At 41.1% G+C, this 26,411-nt stretch overlaps 1 protein-coding gene across 3 annotated transcripts in view; it reads left to right on the forward strand.

The window, feature by feature from the left end:
* LOC126922493 (diacylglycerol O-acyltransferase 1) overlaps positions 1-26,411 on the forward strand; it is a 98,825-nt gene that overhangs the window by 1,397 nt on the left and 71,017 nt on the right. For 2 of the 3 annotated variants that reach the window (XM_050735071.1, XM_050735073.1), the window contains exons 2-3: positions 6,920-9,540; positions 20,543-20,671. In XM_050735071.1, the coding sequence (XP_050591028.1) occupies positions 9,422-9,540; positions 20,543-20,671 (248 nt within the window). In that variant the 5' untranslated portion in view covers positions 6,920-9,421. The remainder of the gene's footprint in view (positions 1-6,919; positions 9,541-20,542; positions 20,672-26,411) is intronic. The other variant, XM_050735072.1, reaches the window with a different exon arrangement.

A 26,411-nucleotide genomic window follows, 5' to 3' on the forward strand; every position in this document is an offset into this window, starting at 1 on the left:
TCAAAGGCTCGAGCGGCTGTCGAAAAGGCTCATGGTTTACACATCGTGACGGTACTTTCTCGTCAAGGCTCGTAAAAGCTCTCGGGACGATCGACTGTAAAAGTCGGCGACACGGTCAAGAAGATCCTTCTTGATTTTCCGGTTCTCAATTCACGAGCTCGTGAAAAACCACACTCCACACATTCCCGGTCACTGCCTCGTTTATCCATTCCTTTCTATTCTCAACTTTTTCATTGTTCTCTTGACTTTAAGAGACGACAGCAAATTATTCGTTGGTAGTTGAGAATTTTGTTCCGAGTAATAAATTCAATTCTTGATTCTCTTTTTCGATATATTAATTCGAGAACTCGTTTGGAAGTTTGCACGGTTCCATCGAAATTTTCTACAATTTCGAGAATGACCTTTTCAGCGAAATTGATCGTTCGAATAATTTGAATGAACAATTGAATTAATTTGAATTAAAATCAGTTTGCTCGATTTATTTTTAGTACCTTCTCTATTACCCTATTAATGATCGTTCAATCAGCTTAAAAGGATGCCTAAAATCTATTAAAGTTTAATACATTTGAAAGTAGCAAGAAAAAATAGTGTATCATAAAGGAATTTGATCATCAACATCATAAAGTATTAGTGTATCATAAAGTATTATAGAAGAAGATGAAAGCAAATATAAAATAAAAAGATGAAAGGATGGTTCTTAAATGAAATAGAGACAAGGTATAACAAGTTATATGTTCTTTTTTCCGCATGGATCCTTTCCCAAAACTTGATCACACGAAATTAGCTCGTGTCAACGTCGTATCACAGAAATTGTACGGCGAGAAACTGTGAAGATTCGTGTGTGTGGGTGGTATAACGCAGCTACGTAGGTAATAACGGGAGATGTTGAGCTGTTCTGGGCGACGTGGCGCATACGCTTTGCCTATTAGCATACAATTATCTTTATGCTTCTTTTATGATTCATATTTAGTACCAGTCTCGTCCGCTTTTCGCTTCGTCGACCAGCGCAGCTTCAAGTTTGCAACTTTTACGATCGTGCTTGTTTCTAAACTTAACGTCCTCCGGTTCTCACCCCTTATCATCATTTCTCGGTGCAACGCTGGTATTCTTGCTAAACGTGCTTTTGCAAATATTCGCAACATCGGTGGCGAAAGGAGGGGAAGCTTGAAAATTTGTTGTCGTACGTGCTGAAAATCAGCAACAACTATTGATTTCGTTCACGTTCGTTTTTGTTCCTCGTTACGAACCAAACTCATCCAATGGCAAAGAAGTTCATTGAATAGTTTTTATGGTTTTACATTATCCCAAATATCGATAAAGCGACGCATAAAATATTTAAAATTGGAGAGATTTTCTTCTGTATTTTTTGGTAGACACAAAATAATTGCACCGTGAAAAAGATTAAAAGAATAAAATTGGATAACAAAGAGGTAGCTACGCATCCCCAGAGTACCATACCATTTCGTACGGTGTATGGGTTTGATCGTGTTTCCAATGACCCGGCATTGCTACCGGCTACAGTTGAACATTAATTTAATTAATTCAGATCCATTTGCAGTTGCACGCGAGCTAGCCATTTCGGCATTTATTTTGCACCATTTGTACTTTATTTTTTACAAAACCCGAACCTACTATGATTGTCTAGAATATGTGCATAATAGGAGATTTGTTTACCTAATCTAGGTCCTAGCCTCGTTCGTATTTTCATCGTTTTCTCTACTCTTCTTTTTCTTGTCTCACCTTTGTGGCATTATGCCATTTCACGATTCATAAGTAGATAATGCGATAATTATTTTTTAATGATGAAATGATACTAGACATTTTTTTAACCACACGTGTAATTTTCTAATTTATAATTGAATCTTTAATTAGTTTGTAAAATTCCATTAAAATTTGGTAAGCTGCCCGAGGAAAAAGTTTCAGTCTGTTACATAGCTTGTGACGCTCTATAAATTAGCAAGGAGGGTCGTTCTAGATCGTTGAGATCGATTCAGATTTTAGTAGTTTTAGACCACATCCGGCCGAATGGCTAATAACGGACGTGCTCTGACTACTAATCGGCTTTGCGGAGATTTCCTGATGTACGAAGGGGTGTATGGGCTAAACGCTACAGGGAGAAGGGTCAAAGGGCAAGATTAGATGCTTACGATGGACTTCTACGGGGTTTGTGCATAATGCGTAGCTCCTCGATAATTTGTCCATTAATAATAATGTTCATTCTATCAAAATACATTCCATTTTCATGCAATTTATACCTAACACGAATAAAATGGGAAATTCTTTGCTAAATCGTGTGAATAATTCCTGTAACTTTTATCCGATTACTCTCTTCTTCTTCAAAATCCGTTGACTTCTTAGAACCTGATACGGAAAAAGAAAATTGCGAAGCAAATTACGCCGAATCACTATTTCGATTTTCTTTCTTTTTCTTTTGCTTTCTCTTTGAATTAATTTATCTAATCCGACCAGGTACTTCCGTTGAGACTTCATTTACATGTAATCCGGGAACAGTTGATTGTATCTCTAATTGCTTGGCGCCGAACACTGGAACCGATGCTCGTGAAGTTTGTTATAATATTAATTTCTTATCGTTGATCTTGCGCGGCGACGCTATTCTCCGAATATCGCCAGTTTCACCTTCCATGTGCAAACATACTATGGGAACTAGTTGGTTGAATATCTTGCGATCTCTACGAAGCAGGAAGGTGTAAGTACCGTGTTAGTCTTTGGGGTTACGTCGCTGCTCGCAGAGCTAACTAATAGCCTCTTAGCCTCGGCTTAGGGAGGATCATGCTACAGGCAGCCGCACCCTCCATTGCTCTAAGACTCAGACCGCACATCCTCAGCCCTTAGTGCAATCCTTAAGCCACGCCAGGCCTGCAAACAACCGATCTCCTTCTCGAACGTAGACGATGGATTAACGATAATGATTGATTGGATTCCACATTCTTACCTATCTTTCTTTCCAACGACATACCGAACGACCTGGTCTTAAACGACTTAAATTAGGTTGTTACTCGGATTCTGTTCGTAGATTACGCGGACTTGGTGGCTATCTAGAGAAAACGATAAATCTTTATTTCGAATACACGTACGAGGCATATGTATAAAAATGCAAGTTAAGAATTGGATTCGTAGAGTTTGTATTTATTAAGAAACAGCATGAAAGCGAGAAATACCAATGATTCCTGAATTAGTCACAGCTTGATTAAACCGGCATGCAGTCTAATTTTCATTTTCATTCGCATAAAGAAGCGGCGCATTCAATGTAATAAATTCTCACCGGAGATGCAGCAAAGATTTTCATTCGCGCGGTTATTCGCTTATTCTCGTCCGGCGTTTCTCGTACAAATGAACCTGTTACCGTAGGGTTTACGCGAAATTTACATTCGCCCCCGAGGTGAAACAGTCCGAAGGAGATTTCTCCCGTTATAGTTCAGTCAACGGAAGGCTGTCTGTGCTTCTTCCCCATAAGCAGACTTTCAGCGAAAGCTCAATCGGTGGATTTGCGGTAACAGTTCGCTCTGTATGCGTTCGCGTATTTCTCAAATCCCTCGCGGATAGTAGGACCATTTCCTTTCGTTCCTCGGATATCGTTCGCTCGCGTGGTAAATACGCGTGTATACGTATCTGTATACATATGTACATATACGTATTACGAATACTCAGAAATACGAAGATACCAACTAGACATCCATTTATTTGATACGATCCCAAGATCGTACATATACACAATTATATAAACGGTAGTTATGTAAAATCGTGAAAACTGAAACGTGCAGCTCCATGTAAAAACACATCGATTGGATCCGATGTGAGTGTGTAGCGTGTATGAATCCCTCTAAGCGGTAGCATGGCTTCCATGAAAAATCGTACACGAAACTCCAATTGGGCGTGACTGGGTCTAATTTATTTAGTAGCCCAAAGGAGAGACAAGTACTGGTGTGGCTGGACGTCGTCTGTGCCATTGTATCGGCAGCTTTTCAGCGCTTTGAAATATAGTCGTCCTGCGGGCTTGTTCGGCCCTTTACCACGATCCCATGGGCTCAAATTAATTTCGCGAAGAAACAACTGTCCGCTAACGCTGTCTCGCTCTATTCGAGGGAATTCGATCCCAGAAAAATAAATTCCAACCCGCCGGTGAACTCCACCGCAAAACGCTCCACCGGAATCGTTTTTCTCTTTCCTCTCTCGTTTTTTCTTTCATTTAGTTTGGACGTGAAATTCGCGAAAGAGTAGGCGAACGACGAATAGGTACGATCATTTGCAATTCCACGAGGTCAATAACGATACATCAAGGGGCAAGTTTAGGTATCGAGAGTATTTCGACAACGTGGTAAGGAGCGCGGCCAGATGCCACGTTGCACGACACGGTTTCTGAATACAAAGCGCGAATCTCGCATACAGTCGGTCACCGAATCTATTTCGATGCTGGTTTACAGAACAAGAAGGCAATGATACAAGGATGGGAATGTTTCGACCAATATTGCGAAAGTTTTCGTACACGGGTTGTTGGTCCGTTGAAGTTCCGCCGATCCTCTTTTTCTTTGGAGCGACTGACGTATGAATAGAAAGGAAAGAAGGAATGCCACTTGATGCTCGATGGAATCCAGACACGTTTCGACGTTGACAGATGTTTGCAAGACTGTACAGGCAAGCTCTGCAATTTCCTGTACACGCGAGGATGATAATCGTTAATACGATTTTGCAACTTTTCTTGTTTTACCATTCGAAATTTAAACGATCATAGACTGGAAATTTACACGACTTTCCGCTATAAACGAAACGTTTGTTTGATCGATGCTATGATGCTACGACGTAGAGGATAATTTGGTCGCAATATTTTTCCGCGTGATCGGGACTTTGACCGCTATCGTTCGATCATTACGATCGAACTATGTATGAACACGGGCAGATCGTATCAATGCTGTTCAACTTGCTATTCGCTGCTTTTATTCCTCTTTACAAGAGTTTCGCGTGTGACGTTTAATCACGCGAGATCATTGGGCACGTAATCGGTTGTAAACGACCGCGACGATAGGTACGGTCGTTCTCGAAGACGATCTACTCGAGACGCTCGTGAAAGACGTTTAACGAACCGCTTAGTAGCCAGATAACGGGATCACGTCACATGAAACGTTACAAGGCTAGTTTCTTTGTAACCGTTGTGGGTTGGCGTCGAGAATTACACCCTTCGGAGCAACTTCAATGACGTTTTCCAGCATCGAACGATCATTCGATAAAAATCACACTTCCGTACTGGTAAATTCTTTTCTACCTCTTTTCTGTCGAGGAACCTGCGCGAAACGTGCTATTCTTGCGAAAGATAAACCGTAGCTTATTTTTTCTGGCGGTTCAGCGAGACGAGAGAAGCGCGTGGTGCAATTTTAAAACGCGACGCCAGAGAAGATCTCCCGTGGGGACACGGCCGCGCTAGGTATCGTTTAATCGACTTGTCCATGGTTTCACAGAGGCTGCACGTTCACCAACATCCCGGTAACGACGCTTTTTCCCCGCTTTTTGCCCTCCGCACAATTTTCAGAATTTCCCCATTTCCCACTCCTGTGTCCCTTTTATTACGGTCGTTGCGTGACAGGGTTTTTTAAAATCGAGGACACTGTCCCGAGGATATTAGATACCGCGGTCGGTGCAAAGTGGCCAGTAAAAGAGCCCTGTCGAGTATAAGCGTTGCCGCCGAATCCTGGAAACCCGCTCTGCCGTCGGGTCGGCAGATGTCTGTGGAGATCCTGTCGACGTGTAACTACGTATGTAGAGTAACGTGCTTGCCACCGTGCTCAGTAATATCCGTGGTTGGCCATAAAGGGAGTTCGTAAACGACTGGTACGGCTTTCCTCCTTCCAGCCTGTATCTCGCTCTCCCTACATGGAAACGGCTATTCGAAATGTACATGCCAGCGTACGGGTGGAAAACGAGGCGAAACGGAGAATGAATATAGACTTTGCTTACTGTTCGTACGTGCCAATATATTCGCGCTAGCTTTCGCGGCTAAGCTGTTCCCTTTCAGCCTAAAATGCAGGTTAAATTCGCTGCGGTTAGGTACAGCAAACACACGATCGGCTCATTGTATTCATTGACTAGGTTGTATTTCATTCGCGTGATAAACGAAACCAAGGAGAATGTGTTTTGATAGAGTGCAGCCGAATTTAATTGAGCTCTAAACTTTACGGAACGCGCTTGTTACTGTAGGAACGTTGAATTGCTGGCAGGCTTTTATTAGAAAATATAAAATGAAATAACGAAAATTGTATTTATTGGTGAATTAATAACGATAGCTCTCAATTTCCTCTACTCTGTAATCATTTATGCAGAACTCTCCCTCGTTTCTGAAACATATCGCGTTCCTAAAAATTCCACCTGCACAGCACACGTTCATACCACGTGCTGCCAAAAGCGCACGTAACACTATGCATGTCAAATCTCCACGTGTATTCTCTGAATTGCTTCTCATTCGTTCCTGATATTCCAATATAAATATCCGCTTCGGTCCCAATCTCTCGTCATTCATAAGTAATTCCTATGAATTTGGTGTATCTCTCACATTATTCCTTGATTGTAAGAATGAAAGGAAGTATTTAACGATTACTTGTCCGTCGCCACTATGCTCGTAATTTATTCATATTGCGTATAGATGTTCATTAATTTACTGTTTCTATTATGGTTAAGAATGTATAAAAATAAACAACAGAAAAAAGAAAGTTCGTGATTCATTCTTTAAAAATGTTATCCTCCTTATCTTTTTAGCAACTCCTATACTTATCATTCTCTGAGTTGCAAATCTAAAATTGAACTGCTCATAATTAAGTTTGAAAAATGAATCGGCTGCCTCTAACTACCTTACGTCAGACTATTGAATTTGTTTGAAACGAATGTATTATGTAACGTGAAAGTGTTGTTACAGTTGGCGACGTGAGGTGGTTACATTTGACAACATTCCGCTTCGCGAGCTCTGATACATCGTGGCTGAAGATAATTAGTAACGAGCTTGATAGCGTTTCACGACGATGCTCGTCAAGAGACGCGCTTAATTGTGAATCCTCAGAAGTGGATGCATCGTGGCATTAGGGATGTTTAAAGGGACGGATTTCCTGTGCGTTTGTCGTGGATCTGCGGGTTTCCGCCCTCGAATACGCCACTTTAATTAGCTTTTCTTCCAACTGGTGTCTATCCTCGTCTTTTCAGAGTTCGACGATCCTTCAGCTAAGTCAAGGATTCGAAGAGTCGCGTAATTGACACGCGAAATTGTCTCACGTGTTTGGCCACCAGTTTATTTACTCCGAAACTTTCGACCGTTCATTGGAGTTCCCGGGTTTCCACGACACGGAGATGCAGACGAAGCGAGAGGGGGCTTCTCCCAATCGGCAAACTCAAAAAGCAAAGCTTGCGATATCTCAAGTTTTAATGGATATTTTGTCAAGATAATTACCGTGTGAACACGGATGAATTTCATTAAATCATTCTTAACGATTTTCCGTGGTGACATTATATCCGTGGAAAGACAGCAGTGTGCGAGTAAGAGCAAAAATAAATGTTATTTTATCAACAATTAAAATGTTCTTTGATAATTTGAAAATATGTATATGTATTAACGAATCTAAATCGAATTGTAATTAAGCCATCGCGTTTCTGACCGAGCATATTTAATGTAAAATCCCTCTCCATAAATTATTCGCTTTGTACATATTGTATATATATCTTTTGTCATTTAAAATACTCAATTTCAGAATATTCAAAAGAAGCAACGAACGATACATCATTGGTTTCCTTATTCGATTGTGAAAACACAGGTGAGGGAATTACGTTTTATTACGAGAAACAGAGGAACAAAAATGCCATCAAATTGTAACTACCACTGTAAAATACGAAGTTTCAACCCGTAAAGCCGGATTACGATACACGGTAATTATCCATTTTAATTGCGGACTATATTCGCTGTTATCCAAACGACTGCAAAAATGGACGCGTCCAGAGTGTGCGCGCGTTCACCTGACGTTTAAGCCCTCGAGATTTTCTCTAAAGATTATAAGTAATTACCTAATTATTCGCGTCAAGTTCGCGTCTTAAACGTCATGAGCCGGTAAAAGCAGCTTCTTTCACCGGCGAGAACCGGAGAAAGGGGAACATTTGTGAAGCTGCTTGAGCGCGTTTGCGTTTAAAGTTACAACCTTGAAGAAGTTAAATTACATAGCGCAGTCAGGACACAATTACACAGTATGTTTAATGAATCGTGCTACAACTGACAACGAGGTAATTGTTCGTGACAAAGCAGCTACGGCAATCTGATAAAGCAAAAACTGGCAAAGCATTTTGTATAAACTGTCTAGCTTTTGAGAAGGATGATCCGGACCATCTAGTTGTTGCAAGCCAGCTAGAATATAAATACGTTCAGCACGGTCCATTTATGGTGTAGTCCGTTTTTTAAAAACAGACATTAACTTTTTAAGAACGACAGATCGTGGTAGAGTGATTTGCGAATATAATTTTCGAGTTGCACACGCTCTAAATACTAGAACGCTCCTCAGTTATCCAGCCTTTTATGTAGGAGACATTACAGACATTACGAAGTATCACACTATAACTGGCTAATCATATAAAAAGAATGTATAGTGCGTCATTTCATGGTATATTTACTTTTCCTGTTAGTCACTTCAAATTCATGTTAGTTAATCGTATTGTTTATTTAATTCCTTCCCTCTACCAAGCTACATGATAATAAGCAGCCAAGGTCGAAAAACATGTCTGCATATTATTTATTTTTTTCTTTACACAAAATATTCTTTTATTTTTCCGTAATACAGGTAATACAAATTGTGAAAAATTTGCATAACTCGCCAAGAAAAAAACATATTGAAAGGAACTTGCATAACCCGCCAAAAAAGTAAAACACTCATGCCCTCTATGTTAAAAAATACATTCACATTAGAGAACGTGATCGAGAAATGGTCCTATGAAAAAGCGTAGTTACTACTACTTGTTATCTATAGAAGACAAAGATAAATACACAACGGACCGAGAAGGCCAATGAAAGCCGGTAGTATCACCGTGACTGTCTATTCGTAAACACGATCGCGTGTGTGGTCTGACTATATAAAAACGCCAGAGATTAAGTATACCGGTCTAGCTATATCGACACTTTGCAGGTGAAACAGACCAGGTGGAGCTATAGGATCTTACAATTCGATCTGTAAATCCCTATCAGGTCTACCGCGTCATCCGTGAAAGTAAACGTTTTATTTCGATCAGTCTTTGTCCGATTTCGTTTTCTTTTCTCTTAGTGTAAACGTGAAGTGTGAGTCGGCTCACCGAGTTAATTGCGCACGTGTGAGTTTGTGTACGATTGTGTGTGAATCCCTGCACGTCGTAGAGCGCGCGTGGTGCTTGCCCCTCGTCGCAGAGTGCCAACATGACGATAGAGCATGAAAACGACACGAAGGTGAGGTTAAGGAGGACGAAAAGCGTGACACGGGCCGAGGAGATCCAAAAAGCGGAAATGTTGGCACGTAAATCACAGCCTGATAAACCGTGAGTCTTACATTTTTGTTATATACGACTGTAAACAGTCTCGAGTGTAAACGAACCAGAAGTCGATTTCCGCTACAGTTCACGTAAACACTTTGTCGTTTCTTCCAATGATCGTTTGAAACTGTCGGTAAGGAAGTATCGCCGAGAAGACGATGATCGACGTCGACGAGAACACGGTTACACAAAATTTTCTGATCCTCTCGAGTTTCTCCAACGTAACAGACAACTTTACGAAACAACACGCATGCGCGTTTCGTTTCTGATCGAGCACAACTGTGAATTCACGATCCCCTCTTTCGAACGCTGCATTCCTTTTCTCGTTTTAGCATACGTTCCTCCACGCCGTTCTGTCGCACATCATAATCGATGCGGAGGTCAGTCGGTAGTGTAGTGCGCATAAATTTCCTATATTTCGTTTCATAACACCTTCCACATCCTTAGTTAATTAATCTGTTCTATAGGTGATCTGAGATGATTCAGACTAACGATAAAACACCTCTCTTCTATTTGATCGCGATATTTATTTACGCTTATGGTAGAATCGAGCACTTTTTAGATATTCCGATATGGACTAATGAACTCAGATTAGGGCTAATGAGATGAAAAAGATTCATTACATACCTTTTTGGAATTGATAAAAATATTATATCCTTTTAAGGCAAGTGTTACATCAATTGAAAATTAGGTTTCGCTATTTAAATATAAGATTTGTAGCTTAAATCGTACAAATTTTTATCGATATAAACTCTATATTTCACTTCTATTGAAGAGATGATAAGATAAAGTTTTATCATTTGGAACAAGGTTAAGGTTCACGTAACGTCTTAGCCGTAGTATACACTTACGTTGGCAAGTAATTGGTGTTTAATTGTCTGATTGCATTCATGCACTTAATTCGGTAGAAAGTAGAAGTAGCGATCAACGTCGTAACGTCTGGATCGTATTACAGACGTTATTATTATTGAAGAATGTCTCCATAGAAACATGGAATATCTTGGATTACATAGTGTAGAAATCGAAGACAAATCTCGTTTCCAATGTTACCAGTTTAAACGTCGACAAATTAGGAACTGGTTTTAGGAAAGTGAATAACGCGATAGTCAATATTTGCAGTGACGTGGATGATTTCAGAAACAAAGTTGGAGGTGGGAATAAGCTGTTTAAAGTTCATTCAGTAGAACGAACACGAGGACAGACAATCGAATGCAGTCTTGAGAGTGCACGTCGTGGAAATGAAAACTTTCTTAACGAGCCGTTCGCCTCTTCTAATGGAACTACACGTCAAGAAAACACAGCTAGATAATTCGTTCTCTAGCTATGGCATAATTATTGAGTTTCGCTCTTCCCACGCTTATGCGTCAGTCCCCATTCCTTTGCAACAGGGAAACTTATCTCGATGCCAGGTTCGCGATAACCGACAGTGATACTCGAGCTTCATGCTCGAAAACAATGGGAATCTCGGCTGAAGCTTCATTTAAAGTTCAAGCAAAGTGAATGACAATTAACTGTCCTAACTTTACGATCAATAAGATCTCGTTAGACGTCTGAAATAAGTAATGAACGGGTTCCAGAACGTGTTGATCGACCAATTTTAATCCGACTACATATTTTTTCCTCGTTTCTTGCATTTTGTAATAAATCAAGCCTTGTCCGTTTTACGCCGAACGAATCTTAATTGCGTGTCAATACTTCAAGCGTTTGCTTCTCGAGTTTTAACGAATTGAAGAAAATATCGCAGTGACGTTTAGTCATCTGATAGTTCAATTCCGTTTTATGACTTAATACCGCAGTATTGAACGATAAGAATATATTATTCGATATCTGTTAAGTTAAGATAATTCATTCGATACTCACGTGATTGTTTAGAACGAATTTAAAGTAATTAAGGCAATTATCGAGATTTCAATATGCGATTGTAAATCATCCTACATGTCGTAGATTGCAAGAAAAACGCAAAATATTCTGATGGCGGCTTAAAGTCGTTAATAATCCTGAAATAATGCTTGCTTTTCTTCGCTCAGAAGATTGTATGTACACGGAATTCTATCATGTTTAGCCGATAACGTTGTTGGTTTATGCACTGAATTGTCTTAAGATATATTTGCACGCTATTAGATTAGACTTTGCTGATATATAAATAGCAATATATCAGGCTTAATCGTGGCTCGCTTCGGTTACACAAACAGAAAGTTGTTCGTGTGCGGACTTGATGGTATTTTATAGCAAAGCGCAGTATTAACATACACGCGTAAATTTTACTGCAACATTTCCTGTTCTATTCGTTGGAATTAATTATGATAATAGATATGCTTAAAAAATCAATACTAATCAAGATAATATTCATGCAATAAATTACGTTTAAATACAAATGTACTTAACATATTGTGTAAATTACAAATTACAAAATAAAATTGTACATATAGAATAAAGTATGTTAATTTACACAATTCTCTAGTATCATAATTTCAAGGCTGAAAACATTTTATAATCTTATTTTATGAGCGTAGCAAAATATGTTACAAGTTTTCAAATAAAATTCTAAATTGTTTTAATAAGTATCAAAAAGAGATTATTGACACGTAATTAAAACGGCAGTGCAGCCTCGTTCGATACCGAATGTTATGTTGCTTGTAGTAGGATGCAGTCGCAAACGGTTTCTATTAATTAACAAATCAAACGCTCAAAAACCGCGTCCGGTTGGGTCACACAGTATCGCTGTGCACATTGGGTAATGCGAATCGGAACAACAGAGTGCTGTGAATTCTCTTTGTACGAATTACGGAATAATTCCCATAGGTGCGCTTGGAACAAACCGCACACTTCTGTTCACAGTAATTAACAATCTCCTGTCCACTTTTTTTACGCGATAAGCCTGCCGTAATTAATTATTCCTTTTTTCTTCTCCATCGAATGCTATTTATACGAGCGACAATGAGTCGTTTAAACTGCAAGTTAGTTATGTAATGCGAGCTTTGTAATTCAAGGCTGAAGGAATTAATCTTTGAATGAAGCTAATCAAGATACGGCATATCTTGTTTCAATGAGATTCGTAACGTATATATTAATTTGAACTTTTGCCTCCCAAGCTTTTTCGTAACGTCTTCTAAAATAGCTGACGAGGTTAATATCTACTATAGAATGGTTGGCAGCGCGTTTGCTCTAGCATGCTCTTAATTAAAATGTTAATTTCAGTGACGAGGCAAAAGCATATTGTGATAGGGAAAAGAGGCGGCGGTAGACGAGGAGTGCAGGATAACCGGGATATATCGCGGAAATACTTTCGTGAATTCGTACGCGTTCCCGCGAGCAATGAAGTATCATAAATTCATGATCGGTTTACGGCGTATCCAATTCAAAACGTAGATTCCGCGACCTGCCGTGTTCCTGCAATCAGAATCGCTAATCAAAGAATCCTCTAGCGTTGGTGAAAGTACCGAGGGAAAGCTATAACTCGCGTTAATATTTCTCCGTAAACAAAAAGGGAGGATGGTCGGCGGCTGGAGAAGCCAGAGCAGTGGGCAAATTCCATTTGTTCAGATTTATGAAGTTTCGCGCGCGCGTGTGGCTTTAATATCTATCCGCCGTGGAAAAAAATTTAATCAAGTCCACGGTCTAATCGAGCGCACAATCAAAAATTAATGCGTTAAAAACAGGATCAAATCTGGAGGAGCGTTAAGACTAAAAGAAAATTCACGAGGCTTTCTGTTTAGATTTTAGAGACGCGATGAGACTGGCGGGAAAAATGTTGCGAACAAGGCTCCACTAAAAAAAAAAAAAAAAAAAAGAAGTAGAAGGAGACTAAAAGAAATAAACGTAGTCACGTTAGATGGAGTTATGATCTCGTGCAAGCGGACGTTAATTAGCGAGACGAGACGAACACTGGCGAAGGTTGATGATGCCAGGGGCGCTTTATTTCAGAACACATCCTTCCGGCAAGTTCTGTTTTATTAGCGAGAGGTCAACTACCGAAAACACAGTGAAATCTTCTCTTGCCCCTTTGACAAGCTATAATGACCTGCAAACAAGTCTCCTTTCTTTTTTTCTCTCTTACTTTTGCTCTCCGCGAAGGAACACCTTTCTACCTTTAGTTGTTTCTTCTCCCCATCTTCGCACTCCTCCTTCACCTCCTCCCCCGCTTCTCGCTTTCTTGCTCGAGATCGTCCATTATGCCGGAGAATCAGAGATGGCACACCACTCCTCCGTCTCTTAAACAAACGAGCCCTACTGTATTTACCCGTTCCGTGTTTGCCAGATACTTCTTGTTTTCGCCAACTTTGCAATTAGGCGCGAGCGCGTTTGGGTTCGTTGGACGCGGTGAATATCGAATGATCAAACCCTTTGGTCGAAGGAATTCACACGGAAAGCTATGTCTGGCTTGCACGATCTTTCAATTCCAGATTGATTTTAAAGTTTCCGTTTGCACGATCCTTCGATGCGAACATCCTGCTCGCATGTGTTTACCCGTAAATTGAATTTAATCCCCGACGACTTCCGCTCTGGTGGTAGAGTCAGTGCCTATCCGTAAAATATTCACCCAACAATGTCCATTTCAAAGCAAAAAAGTTTGTTATTCTCGCAGTGACACGGACTGTAATTACACGTTATATAGTTAGACGGCGAGGAATGCCATTAACGTCCAGTATGAACATTTTCCAATATGTCTGTCTGTGCCCTGAAATGACATGCTATTGCTGAAGGGCAATAATCATTCGCTAATGTATAGTCGAATGAGAGGCGGATAACAATGATATCCCAGCTATTTTCCTCCCCATCTTTTTCTCGCATATATCGCGGCCCTTTCTCGGGTGTTATCAGTACGTTCTCACCTATTATTTGCTAATATTTCTGCAGTATTTCCAACTGCTGGACAGCTCTTATCCAGTCCCTGGGCTCGATATTCGAATCGATAACAACTTCGAGGAAGCAGAAGGAGAGCAGATTGGTGATCATTTCGCGGACATTCTTTTGCGTTCTCTCTCCTCAATATGTGCATGTGTATGTACATAGAAATAATCATTCGGTGTTACGGTATTGAACAGCTCGCGAAGGGAATGCGCAAGATTTTCCTCGAGGATTTTAATTTGCCGCTCATGCACATTCATCATCACCATCCCCAGGCTTCGTATCATTATCACAAGCCTTCGTGTTCGAACTAACACCTCCTTTTCGTAGCTCGCAGCGTCGAGTGTTGGAAAAGTACCAGTACCTAGCGATACTTGGATCTCGTTTTTTCGAAGTTTTCCTCGCTGTCTTATTTCCTTTCCAGAAAATGCATTATTTGTTATCTACCAGTTGTTTCGATGTTTGATTCCTTCTTTTTTTTCTTTTTGGAGATTCGTCTAGTCAGGCAAAAACTTTTTAATCTTCGTCATCGGACGGACTGGACGACGCGCCACCGTTTCGGCTGACACGACTTCGAAACGAATGAGGATTAACGGTATTGTGCTGTCAATCCGGCCGTCGCTTTCTAGTTTCCTCTTGTTTCCTCCCTTTTCATCGTACGGCTCTTTTCTTCGCGGAAGATTGCGGCGTTGGTGTCGAATCTCGCGCGTGAAATCAGCCGGAAGAACAATGGAAAGCGATTACGTCGACAGAAAGGGACTGAACGAGCGTTGGTGGATTAGGCACGAAGACGATTGCGGTTTTTGAGGTTGGATTCGGTGTTGCCCCGCACGATCCACATCACCGGCCGCGATTCATTCGTCCCTGGAATTCATTCATTCACGGAATCTACTTGCCAAAATCGATTATTGAAAACGGCTAAAATAAACGAATCGCTTTAACTAGAATTAAAATGGTATTTCGCTGCTCTCCAAATGTTAGGGAGGAAATATCGTAGTATTGAAATACATCCAGTTAAAAGCCGTATCTAAATTTCCCAGCGAAAATTTATTGATATTACGGTAATAAAAATAGTGGAGTGTAGAAAAATTCAATCCAAGTAGCCAAGAGAGAGAATTCTCTTCAAAGTCTAAACGTCCCTAACTCCGACTTTACCCTTGTCGAACAAGGATTTATATTTCCAACAACGAGGCTGTCTTCTTACAACAGGCGAGGGGGAACCCTGATGAACCTCGGAGATCGTGAACGGAAGGAATGCAACGGCGAAAGTTAGGGATGTCGCGGTGAAAGGATGGGGGACAATAAAACAGGCAGACAGACATGCGGACGGAACCGACAGACAGACAGGGGGCGAGAAAGACGGAATACCGTGGCTCCTGGTAATCGATTCCGGTGTGCTTCAAACTTGGAAGGAGAACAGGACGACGAACGGAAGGAAGACGAGGTGAACGAAAACCGGGCTAGGAAGAAGATCTGTTTAAGGCGCCATTTAATTTTCCTTCATGAATCATTTAGAGTATTCTTCTACCCTCTACTGTTCCTGCTACTGCCCGTTCTCTTTCGTTTGCTCCCGATTCGCCGGTGGCGGCTGGCTGAGCGGCAAGTTTTCCTCCCTCATTACACGGGTAATATATGTATATCCGTCTATCGTTTAAATATTCACGAGGGTTCCGGTGTCAGGAAGATTCGCAAGGCAGATACGGGAATCCTATGAACCTGCTGCCCCTTTCTGCCATTCTACGCCCTTTCGTCTTCGTCCTTTTTTACCCATCCTCCTCTCATCTTCGTGTCCGCTCTTGTATGTACAACGGCTTCCCCGCTTCCGTATCCGATGAGACTGACTTCAGATTCGAGGAACAGCGAAGGGGATGAAAGAGAAACGCGAGTGCCGTGCTCCCTTTTGTGGGTGCTCGTCTTTCCCCTCGTCTCTCGCCTTTCGGGATCGCATCAAGTGTTACCTACCGGTTTCTTGCGAGACGTAGTAACTGTATCGATGCTGGTTCATTCATAGTTTGCGAGATAAAAATATAGGAACCTTATTGAACTAGAGTTGAAGAATAGATTCGAGGAACATCTTTTATGGATACCGAACAGCTATTTGAGGACGATACCTATAACGAACTGATAACTTCAAGCCTCCCGATAAAATAAGTAGAATTTGTAAATTGCGATAAAAATAAAAATGAAAAGTTTGGGATTTCAAAATTATTTTCAAGTTCGCATCTGTAGCTTGTATCTTGTTTAGTTGATTAAGCGAAAATGATGCTTTAAAACAGTATGTATCATTTCCAGAGATTTGGAAAGATCTTATCGAATTACTAATTTCGAAATTGCCCTATAACCGACCGACAATCTATTGGCAGCCTTTCAATTCCGGTCGTATAATAGAAACAACCACGAATGTTGACAGTGTGTAATATACTTTTCTTGTGTGGTTTAGATAATGGCCGTTGGACCTTGTCCGTTATCGTGAAACGAATTATGAGCGGCCGGATAAGCATGACTTGGGTCGTGACGACGCGTATCCCCCGGTATAATGGCACTTTACTTGCGTCAGACGTTCGTATTAACTTTACGATTCGCCGTGCGTCAAATATGGATTTTGGTGCGTGCAAAACGTACGCATAATTCACCGAGCAATAAAATGTTACCGGCATACGCCGTTCCGAATATTAATTACGTGAATAGAACTACAATTACTCAGGTTGGCACTGCGGGACCACGGAGCACGTCGCGCTTCGTTATCAGTATCGATAATTTTAATGAGCGTGTAATTAACTAACGATACGCCCGTTCATAGGTCAGAAGGTTTTCGAATTAGACTTTCTCTGTTTAGAGACGAAATACGGTTAGTTTCGAACAAGCCAGAGAGTTAATAGAGTTTTACGCATTTTTAAATATCGATCTTCGCGTGTTTTTGAGGGAGTTTACCGCGGACAAATGGAAAATTAACGAACTGAAATGAACAAATGGAAAATCGAGAGTAGTTGGAATGATCCGGATTTTTGGACAGTCCACGTAGATCGTCCAGTTTACAAAAACTCTTCCAGACTAAACCATATTACTCGGTTCGATCGCACGGTTGGGTAATTATACCAAAACATCGTTCGCTATTTCGTTTCGGTGCACCATGCAAAAATACGTTACCGTTCTTTATTCCGTTTCGTGCTACTGGTATGCGCCGATTATTCCCTTCCCTTTCCATTCACGTTTTCACGCTCGCATGCAGCGTGTCTGGTGGATGGAAGATTGTTCCCGCGTCGACTTGTCTAACGTGGGAAACAACGATCGGCCACATTTTTTAATTAGCGGTCACAATAACGCCGAGCCTGGTAACGCGATTTTTATACGCTTCCATTTACATGTTTCGTGACGTGAAAATAAGTAGGATTATATTTATGATACAGTGAACTTTTAAATTAATACATTAAGCAGCGCAGGAATTTTTAGTACTGCACAAAATATTTCAGATTTGCCGGTAAAAAGTGAACACTAAAATATTCACTGCCACACAAGGTATTTTTCGATAATTGACTTTATATTTGCAATTCTTCTTTATTATGTGACTTTGCTGTCAATTCGTTCGTAACTGACTTTTTCTTTTGATATCGAAGGATAGAAAATATAATCCGCAATTTTTCAACAAAAAACTAAATCGGACACGAATGAATTTTAATGATATTGTTCCATGAACTTGATTTATATACGGCGAGGGAGGGAACAATTCTTGTTACGTTTTCTCGTAAACGAGTCTACCAAGATTATTTTCACGAAAATTAAACCGTGTTTTTGCGTTACAGCGAACGAGGGGTGTCTCTTGTTATCGAATGCCTACGGGCAAAAAGTTTGCCGCCTCGTTTTACGACATCAATAATTGAGGGGCTTATAACACGTGCCATCGACGAGTCGTGTTGAAAACTACCGTGTCGCGAACTTTCTCACCATGGGAGCGACCGTTTTTTCGCATCTACACGAAAGAAGTTCCCTCCCTTTTAGCAGTAAGAAACAGAGATGCCGGTCCAAAAGCAGTATGCCGAGTACCCGAAAACTTTGAGAAGTAGACGGTAACTTGTGTCTTCTTGTCAGGGGTCATTGGGTGGATCGTCCACAGCCTCGCGGAAATACATTGTTTCTAACTGATATCACGACTCCGTGCTCCGAAGCATTGCCCTTCCTCTCGTCAGTCGCCAGTGGAATTTTATAAAACGAAGGTTTGCGATTATTTCGATTCCAAAGGAATTCTCCGAGCAAAGAAATTCTTTCGAAACAGCGAGTTGCAAACTATTCTTCTCTAACGGATATGAGATGACTTCTTTCCAAGTTTATTAAAAGATATCTCGCGAAGAAACGAGCAACCTTTATAAATATTAAACACGATCGTAATCACACCGTGTTTACACTGAATTATTTCGTCAGAATGAAAAGATGTTGTAACAGTTGTTAGACCACTTAAGATCTCAACTCACGCGAACGCGTACAGGTCCCTGTGGTACACCTTAACCATATGCAAGTACTCGAAAGACCGTTTACGCTTTTATTGCTCTGGCCCTATTGTTCAGGGCAAGTTGGTCGCGACACTTTGAACACCCAGTACAGTAGCACTCATGCATATGGAAGTTCTCGGTGACACGTCTGCATCCTGCCATGCAGGCCGTGGCCAGTATCAGAAGTGTGAGATAGCTCTTCCTGTGCGGCTCTCCGGCCGACTCTGTTGGCTTTATCGCGGCTCCATTAATTACCACGATCTGCCATAAATTCAGAGTAATAGTTAGGATTTACTCGAGACAGCGGCCAGGTTAAACGATCACATTAAATGCACATAGTTGCTGGAAATAAGGGACTTCTGTCAGGTAATTACGAGGGACAAACGGCGCAGTATTTCAGGAAAGACTTCCTTTCGCTGTCTTTAATCTTTCGTGGCTTAATCGCGGTATTACGTTCACGGTGCAACTTCTACGCCACTGTGCCACTTTTTCATTTTGTTTTATCCAGTATCGTATTGTTCCTTTGAGATTTGGTAGACTTAACGTCAAGGGGATTGAACTCTCCGATCGAGTTGCTCGTAGGATCTTCCCTTGTAAATACTTAAGACTCGTGGCTTCCTGCGATGGCGGCTTAGAAGCCGTTGTAGTTTCAACCTTAATCATGTCCTAATGTAAAAACCAGTTAGAACTTGGTAGACGGACAGTAAGATCAAAGTTTAAATACCGAGTAGCAGTCTATTTTTTGATGGCAGAGAAAAATTCCCGAATGATTTCTATCTAAGGCATAGGTTAGAGTAGACTTATGTATTCCACTTTTAACCAACGCCGTGAACTCTTCGTGCTTTGTTTCGTCTCCCTAAATTCTCACACTCAGGCAAGCACGTCTTATCCGGAGGAAGAACAAGTGTCTCCCTGAACGCTTTATGCTTCGAGACAAAACGCTTTTGAAAAGTTTACATGATGGTCCTTGTCAGCCCTTGTCGCGCTCGCAGTCACGAAGGGATGATATCAGTAGTCCGTGGAAGCCGATTACTCAGGTTCACCCTATGTATTATCTGCGTGAGAGATACCTAAGGCGATGACGGGCTTTTGTATTTGCCACTCATCGCGATGTTGTATATGCCATTGAAATTCCATGAGATGGAGAACTGGTGTATTGTTAACATTGTCCACTTAATAGCCATAGAAGTTCCATGTCGTAGGTGAGAAGGAATCTCGAATGTGCCGAGCATTTCTTCCATATTATACAGCATAGATACGGTAGCGATATTCCTTCGAAGATGCAGAAATAGAACTGTCCTTAATACGCTTGTCTGACATGGCCTGTTCTACCAGCGTTCGTTTCAGGTGGTATGGATCACGAATCGTATATATTTGCCGAGAGGAAAGGATGAAAAAAAAGGAAGATAGAGTAACCGAGTGGATAGGAAGGATAGAAGGAAATAGGAGAAGCTTGAGCAAATGTTTTCAATACGTTGCATAAATCGTGTACCTCTTCGTAAATTGAAATGGAAATGCATATAACTGTACGGGTATGGAAGCGGCTTTATTGTTCCATTCTTATTCTAGTGATGTATCTATGATGCCTCTCCTTCTTTATATCGCGGACCAGAGCAGTATGATATCGATTTGAAATGAGAATTTCTTTTAACTTGGACCGTTCTTTTTCGTTACAGATGTCATCGTCCCAGAGACAGTCTGTTCTCCTGGAGCTCGGGCTTCGGCGACTTCACGGGATTCGTCAACTGGGGCTTCCTGTTGTTGGGCATCGGCGGAATCCGATTGCTCCTCGAAAATTTCATAAAGTGAGTGTATACCAAGAATCTTGATAAAACCACTAGCTTATCAAATGTATCGTGGACGACACGTGATCGGATTCGTTGAGAATTTTAGAGTTCGTACTACACCGGACGCAGTAATATCATAGAGGCAGTAATTTATAGGATTTACGATGGATAAAAAGAGCAAAAAGAATGCGAAAGATTCTCGAAAATCTCGACGTTCAATTATTTGTAGCAATTTACGTGGCGCGTAGTCGCGAGCGTAATTTATCAAAGAAACCAGTGTCATTTCGTGACACTGATGTCTTTATCCGTTGTAAAGATACCCGAAGCTTGAGCGTTCGATATGTCCCCGGGGTATTTTTTCGAATGTACGTGCGAGATGGATTATCGAAGCGTAGACCTCTCGATCACACCACTGGTCAAGGGATGGGACGTGAAAAACACGAAGGAAAGCCCCTAAATGCGAAAGGTTTCGCTCGAGCCTCGAATAATACCATAAAGGAGGAAATATCCCTGGGAACGACAACTTCATCAAGCTGTCACGGAGACCAGGGAAAGAGACAAGGACGAAAAATAAATTACGAAAGAAAAAATATCAAATTAAATTTTAATTAAACAGCATGGCAGCTTTGAACGATGGATAAATTTTAGTTAATCAGCGAACTGATGAAGCAAAGCTTGAGATACGTTGGAAGGATTTTCCCAAGCTTTTTTTCGCCTGAAATTCGTCCAGTATGGTAGAAACAAAAAAGGGATCAATCAAGTCAATAGTGAAAAATGAGATTTCCCTTGTCATTCGGACACAATGTAGAATTTCTGGCTGGATCTATTGATGTCATTCTTGTCGAAAATCAAGGTCATCGTGACAGTTTAACCTATTTCGATAACTGCATCATTATCGATGATCCCGATAAAATCTTTGCGCCGTTATAAAGATTATTACTAGAGATACATATATGGGCGCATTAATTAACACGTGAGAAGGCGAATATAATTCAGCCACGCTAATATGTCAATAACATTGCCAATAAATGCATTTCTATATTTCACAGAATCTATGTATTTACGAGCTGGTTGAATCTCAATTGAATTATCGGATCGATTTTCGCTAAACTCGCTATATCTGGATGTATCTTGCGAAATGTAGATATTTGACGCAAGGACAGAATGGGATCTGTCTAAAAATTAATTTTATTTATGAACGACGTAAAGGAGATTCTTTCGTTGCCGGGTTGATTAAAATTAACAGCGTGTCGCGAGTCTGATCTCGAACGAAAGATTTCGCCGCGCGAGAGTCACAACCTACCACCCTCTGCTCCTCCTTTACCAATTTTCTGGCCGTTGAATGGAGAAGGGCGAAGTACAAGCCCGGCCCATGAATAATTTCAACGAGATTTTTATCGCCGTTGTAAACTCTCGGCCTCGGGTCCGCTAGCTCCTGGGAGCGCGTAACAGAAATTTATCACGCTCGTTAAGCGCAGAAAAACTTTCGAAAGAAACTTTCGCGACGTAATTGCTCGGGCTAGTCTCGAAGCGTTTTCTAAAACAAACGCTGCTGCAGGTCACTTGAAGACTTTCCGAACAAACACAGGAAATGATTCCACGCGTGACTAGCAGCGACAATTGTTCTCGAGACAGTCGACACGTTTTAGCAAATTATTCTCCGATCGTAGAATTTCTAGGAAGTTTTGATCTGCTTTGATACTGTTGTCTTATTTCTTGAATCACCAACAGCGTCTTTCTAGACACTTTCGATGTCTTTTTAAAGGGAGGTTTCGATTACAAAGAGTGTGGGTGCGAAGATCCTTATAACAGACACATTTAATATTGCGTTTGAACATGTAGCGACGTAAAAAGAGGGTGTAATTGAGCTAGAAAGTTGTTGCGTGATCCTCTTCCACGAATTACCATCTATCTAGAAGTCTGAGCAACTTTCTCGAGGAAGAGTGACTTGCCTAGGAAGTGTTGAAATAGTTTGAAGTAGTTTATTCGATTCAAAATATGCTAGCCTTCTGGCTAGCCTTCTATATCGTGATAGGCTCAAGACAAGATATTTTTCTTATTTACTTCCACGAAAAAAAGAAAAAATTAAAGAATATCGAGTAATAGTTGTTATCGTTAATACGAACCTGTGTCACAGACTATTTCAAATACATTTCAGCCGATAGATACATTCGCCTATATTCGATGAATTTTCCGTGCCTCCTTAAATTCCACTTGTTCCATGATAATTGAATTCGTAAGAAATCTGTTGAAGCCTGGAACGGATACAAGAAAAAGCGTTCGTTTGTCGAGTCACTAGAATAGGGCGAAGCAAGCAACGCGATTTCACGGCGATCGAGATTAATCGACGCGGAGAAACGTGGGTGGAGGTGGATGGAGCTTGAAAGAGACACGACAGTAAGAAAGTGGGAGGACGTTTCTCTGCGAAGTGAAAAAAGTAGGAAGAAAACTCAATTAATCGAGACTCTCGGCGAAGGACTCCGGTTCTATCGATAAAAGTCCGTGGAAAGGCATGGAGATAGAAAGACAGAGGTATCGAAGTTTCTATCCCTCCCCTTGTCTTTTCTCGTAGCGGCGTTCGAGAAACTTTTTGAAAGGTCCACGATCTGCTCATAATTTATGCACTTAAACTAGAACTGTACGAAGCTTCGTGCAATTCTTAATGGGTCGAGTTTACGAGGACGCGATTCGTGAAACCGTGAAGATGGAATCAAACGGCGAAATAAGACGAACGTCCTTCTGTGTTTAACATTCCTCGCGGAAATTCATGGATTCACGAAAGATCAAAGCAAATATGAAATAAAAACCGCGGAACTTGTTATAAAATTATCCGAAGGGAAGAATAAACGAGCGAAAGTTCTTCTTCTCCGTCTGTCGAACGCGCACTATTTCCCTGTGATTTTTTAAATCTCTGTCATATCTGTTAAAAGTACTGCGTGAAATCGAGAAAGAGCGAACGCAAAGAGCAAAAATACATTGATGTGTCGGCCGATAACAAATACCCTTGAACAACAACCGTGAAAGCATATAGAGTCGCGATAAAGTTTCAGCCATTATTTTTTGAAGCTTCGTTGGCGAGTTTCATATTCGTAGGAACGATTACAATGTCCGGCTTTGGAAATTTTCGACGATTCGATATCGGGTTCGTCGTGGAGAGACAGTCGGATTCATCGTGTCACGCTCACATCTCCGTCGTTCTATTTTGCCCGCGATTTTCGCAAGGATTCACGTCATACCGAGAAATAAAACTCGTCCACCGTTCATCCGGATTACTCGAGCTATAGTCGGAGAATCCTCGGAACTGTACCGGTGCCCGGTATTACCGAGCGCGAAAAAATGGCATTAGTCGTTTCCGGCATCGCGATAGCTTCCGTTTCGCACTGTTTCCGTATCGTTCGGCTACCTTCGTTCTCAATTTCTGTGTATCGATATTCCCGCGCCATAAATCAATCATCGGAGCCTAGAGATTCCACAACTGTATCCTTTGGGAACGGAGGTCGCGGCGCTGCCGTCATGAGATTTATTTCCAAGTAGCTTAGAACGACATTCTCACTAGGAAGGCTCAAAGTGCGTTATCCTGCAGAAATAAGTTTACTTTAGAGTTTGGCCTAAAGTGTCCGTAGCTTTAGGTCTGTTTTAAGAGGATTTATTCAGGTTTATGGACACGTTTATGTGTTAGTGTATGTCCGTGTGAATGTGTATGGACGAATAAGCACGCGTTTAAGTGAAAGTTGAGTACGCGTTGTATGACGAAGAGTTCCTGCAAACTAACTTGAAAAATGAACGCTTACGCGCTGTAAAGATTACGGTTCTACATCCTCGTGCTTGTCCCTGTGTTTCGTGTCGAATTTAATTACAATAGGACCGTCGTTTTATTTAATTATATCAATTTCTATGCGCGTTTCAAATAATTGTGAACGCAATTTCGTTGACAAGTCGATCGCTAGTCGTCAGCGTGCTTTTGAGTCTAATTGAGGATACTACTGTTGGATGTTTACGCCGAGTTGCATGCACATTTCGCCAGCACTTTAATCCGATTAACGACCCACGGAAAGTGATTTAATCTGACAGATTGCACGGTAAACCTTTGTACTCGTAATCGGATCGCGCCAATTACACTATGAACTTGAAATTCCATTAGATGATCATGTGCTGTCGGACAAAATCCAGGTCACCGGATTACACCCCTAAACGAGGTTTTAAATCGTATCAATGATGGCACGGCCGACCATACAGGTCACTGATCTTTCTAGCTAGTGGCCTCTCTAGAGAGACAACCAAGGCTTTTTTTACATGTCGTTCCATTACACCGGAACGCACACCGGAGTCTCGTCTGTTTCGATAGGAGAGAAAAATATTGCTTGCCCCGGTTTATATAGGGATGCGAACGTGTTGGTTAATGTGTGTCAATGCGCCTCTGCTCATTTATAGCTCGATCGCGTAAACTATCAAATCACCGAGCCGTGTCGTGGCAGGCGGCCACTCTCTTTAGACCAACGATAAAAGGTAACAACGTAAACGTGCTCACCGGCTGCCGGTGTAAGATAAACCACATCCTCATCCCTGACCTCATTTATTAATATTTAACGCGAACCATTCGCGGTTGCGTTTTTACACCAAAACGTTTCATATTGACGTCGTAACTCTTTCAATCTAAACTTTTCCAGCCATCATCCTCTTTCTCTTCTACCCTTCTTCCTGCCTACCTCTGTCTAGCTCGACACGAGTGTACGACTCTTTTCTCGATCACCTTCTTTATCCATCTCCGTTCTTCTTCTGGATCGACGTGGAATTGGGGATTTTATCGTGACGCTGTATTAACGAACTTCGACGAGCAAAGAACGGGCGCGGATTTAACGGGTGCGCCCAGATCAGAACGGCTATTCTCGTTCGGCAAAAGAAATTTAATATCGTTCCTACTCACGCCTTAGTTCGATGAATTTCGATGGTTCGGATATCTCCTCGAGTTCATGTTGTTCCGGTTACTTTATCAGGCTTATCTGGAGTAAACAACCACCGATCATCGTATTTTTGATAAATCCAATAAACTTTTAAGCCGGAAACGTACACTTCCACGCCTCTAAAGCCGAGACTGTCGATTGGAATTTTTGTACGTACTGTCAGTTTTACGTTTGTGTTGTAACGACGAGGGATGAACGCGAGCGGCGATGGCTAGCCTTTATCAGATAGCAGATAGAGCTATCGTTCAACGATTTTCTCATAAATTTGTATTACTTTTGATTGCCAGAGTTATCGATTGTTTTTTATCGAGCATGACTTGCCCAATAAAAATGGCATATTTATATATAAAGTGAGCTTATTTTTGTCTGACTATGTTTCTTTTCAGTGTCTATTGCGTATATTGATGATATTGATATGATAAATAATTGAGGCGCGACGCAACGAGAATAGTAGTGTGATACAAATTACATTTTTCTGTAACAACAAACACTCGTATTAGAAGCTAGTCCTACATCCCAAGTAAAGAATATGCTTGAAGAAATTGATAGGTAATTTAGAAACCATGGTGAATGAAGACTGATGAAAATGAGAGTTATCGTAACGCTCTTTTAACCATGCCCTTTTCCTAGCACGTGAATGTATCCCTAATGACAAGCTTCGTGTTTTATCGTAACTATCTTCCATAGCATGAAAGCGGATATTTTTGTTATAACTTGCGGTAAATTTATTTTACAATTTCCGCAAACCAGTCTCCAATAAAGTATCGGAGATTAACGTTTGAATAATTCATACAATT

Source organism: Bombus affinis, chromosome 12 (genome assembly GCF_024516045.1).
Source record: "Bombus affinis isolate iyBomAffi1 chromosome 12, iyBomAffi1.2, whole genome shotgun sequence".
Lineage (NCBI taxonomy): Eukaryota > Metazoa > Arthropoda > Insecta > Hymenoptera > Apidae > Bombus > Bombus affinis.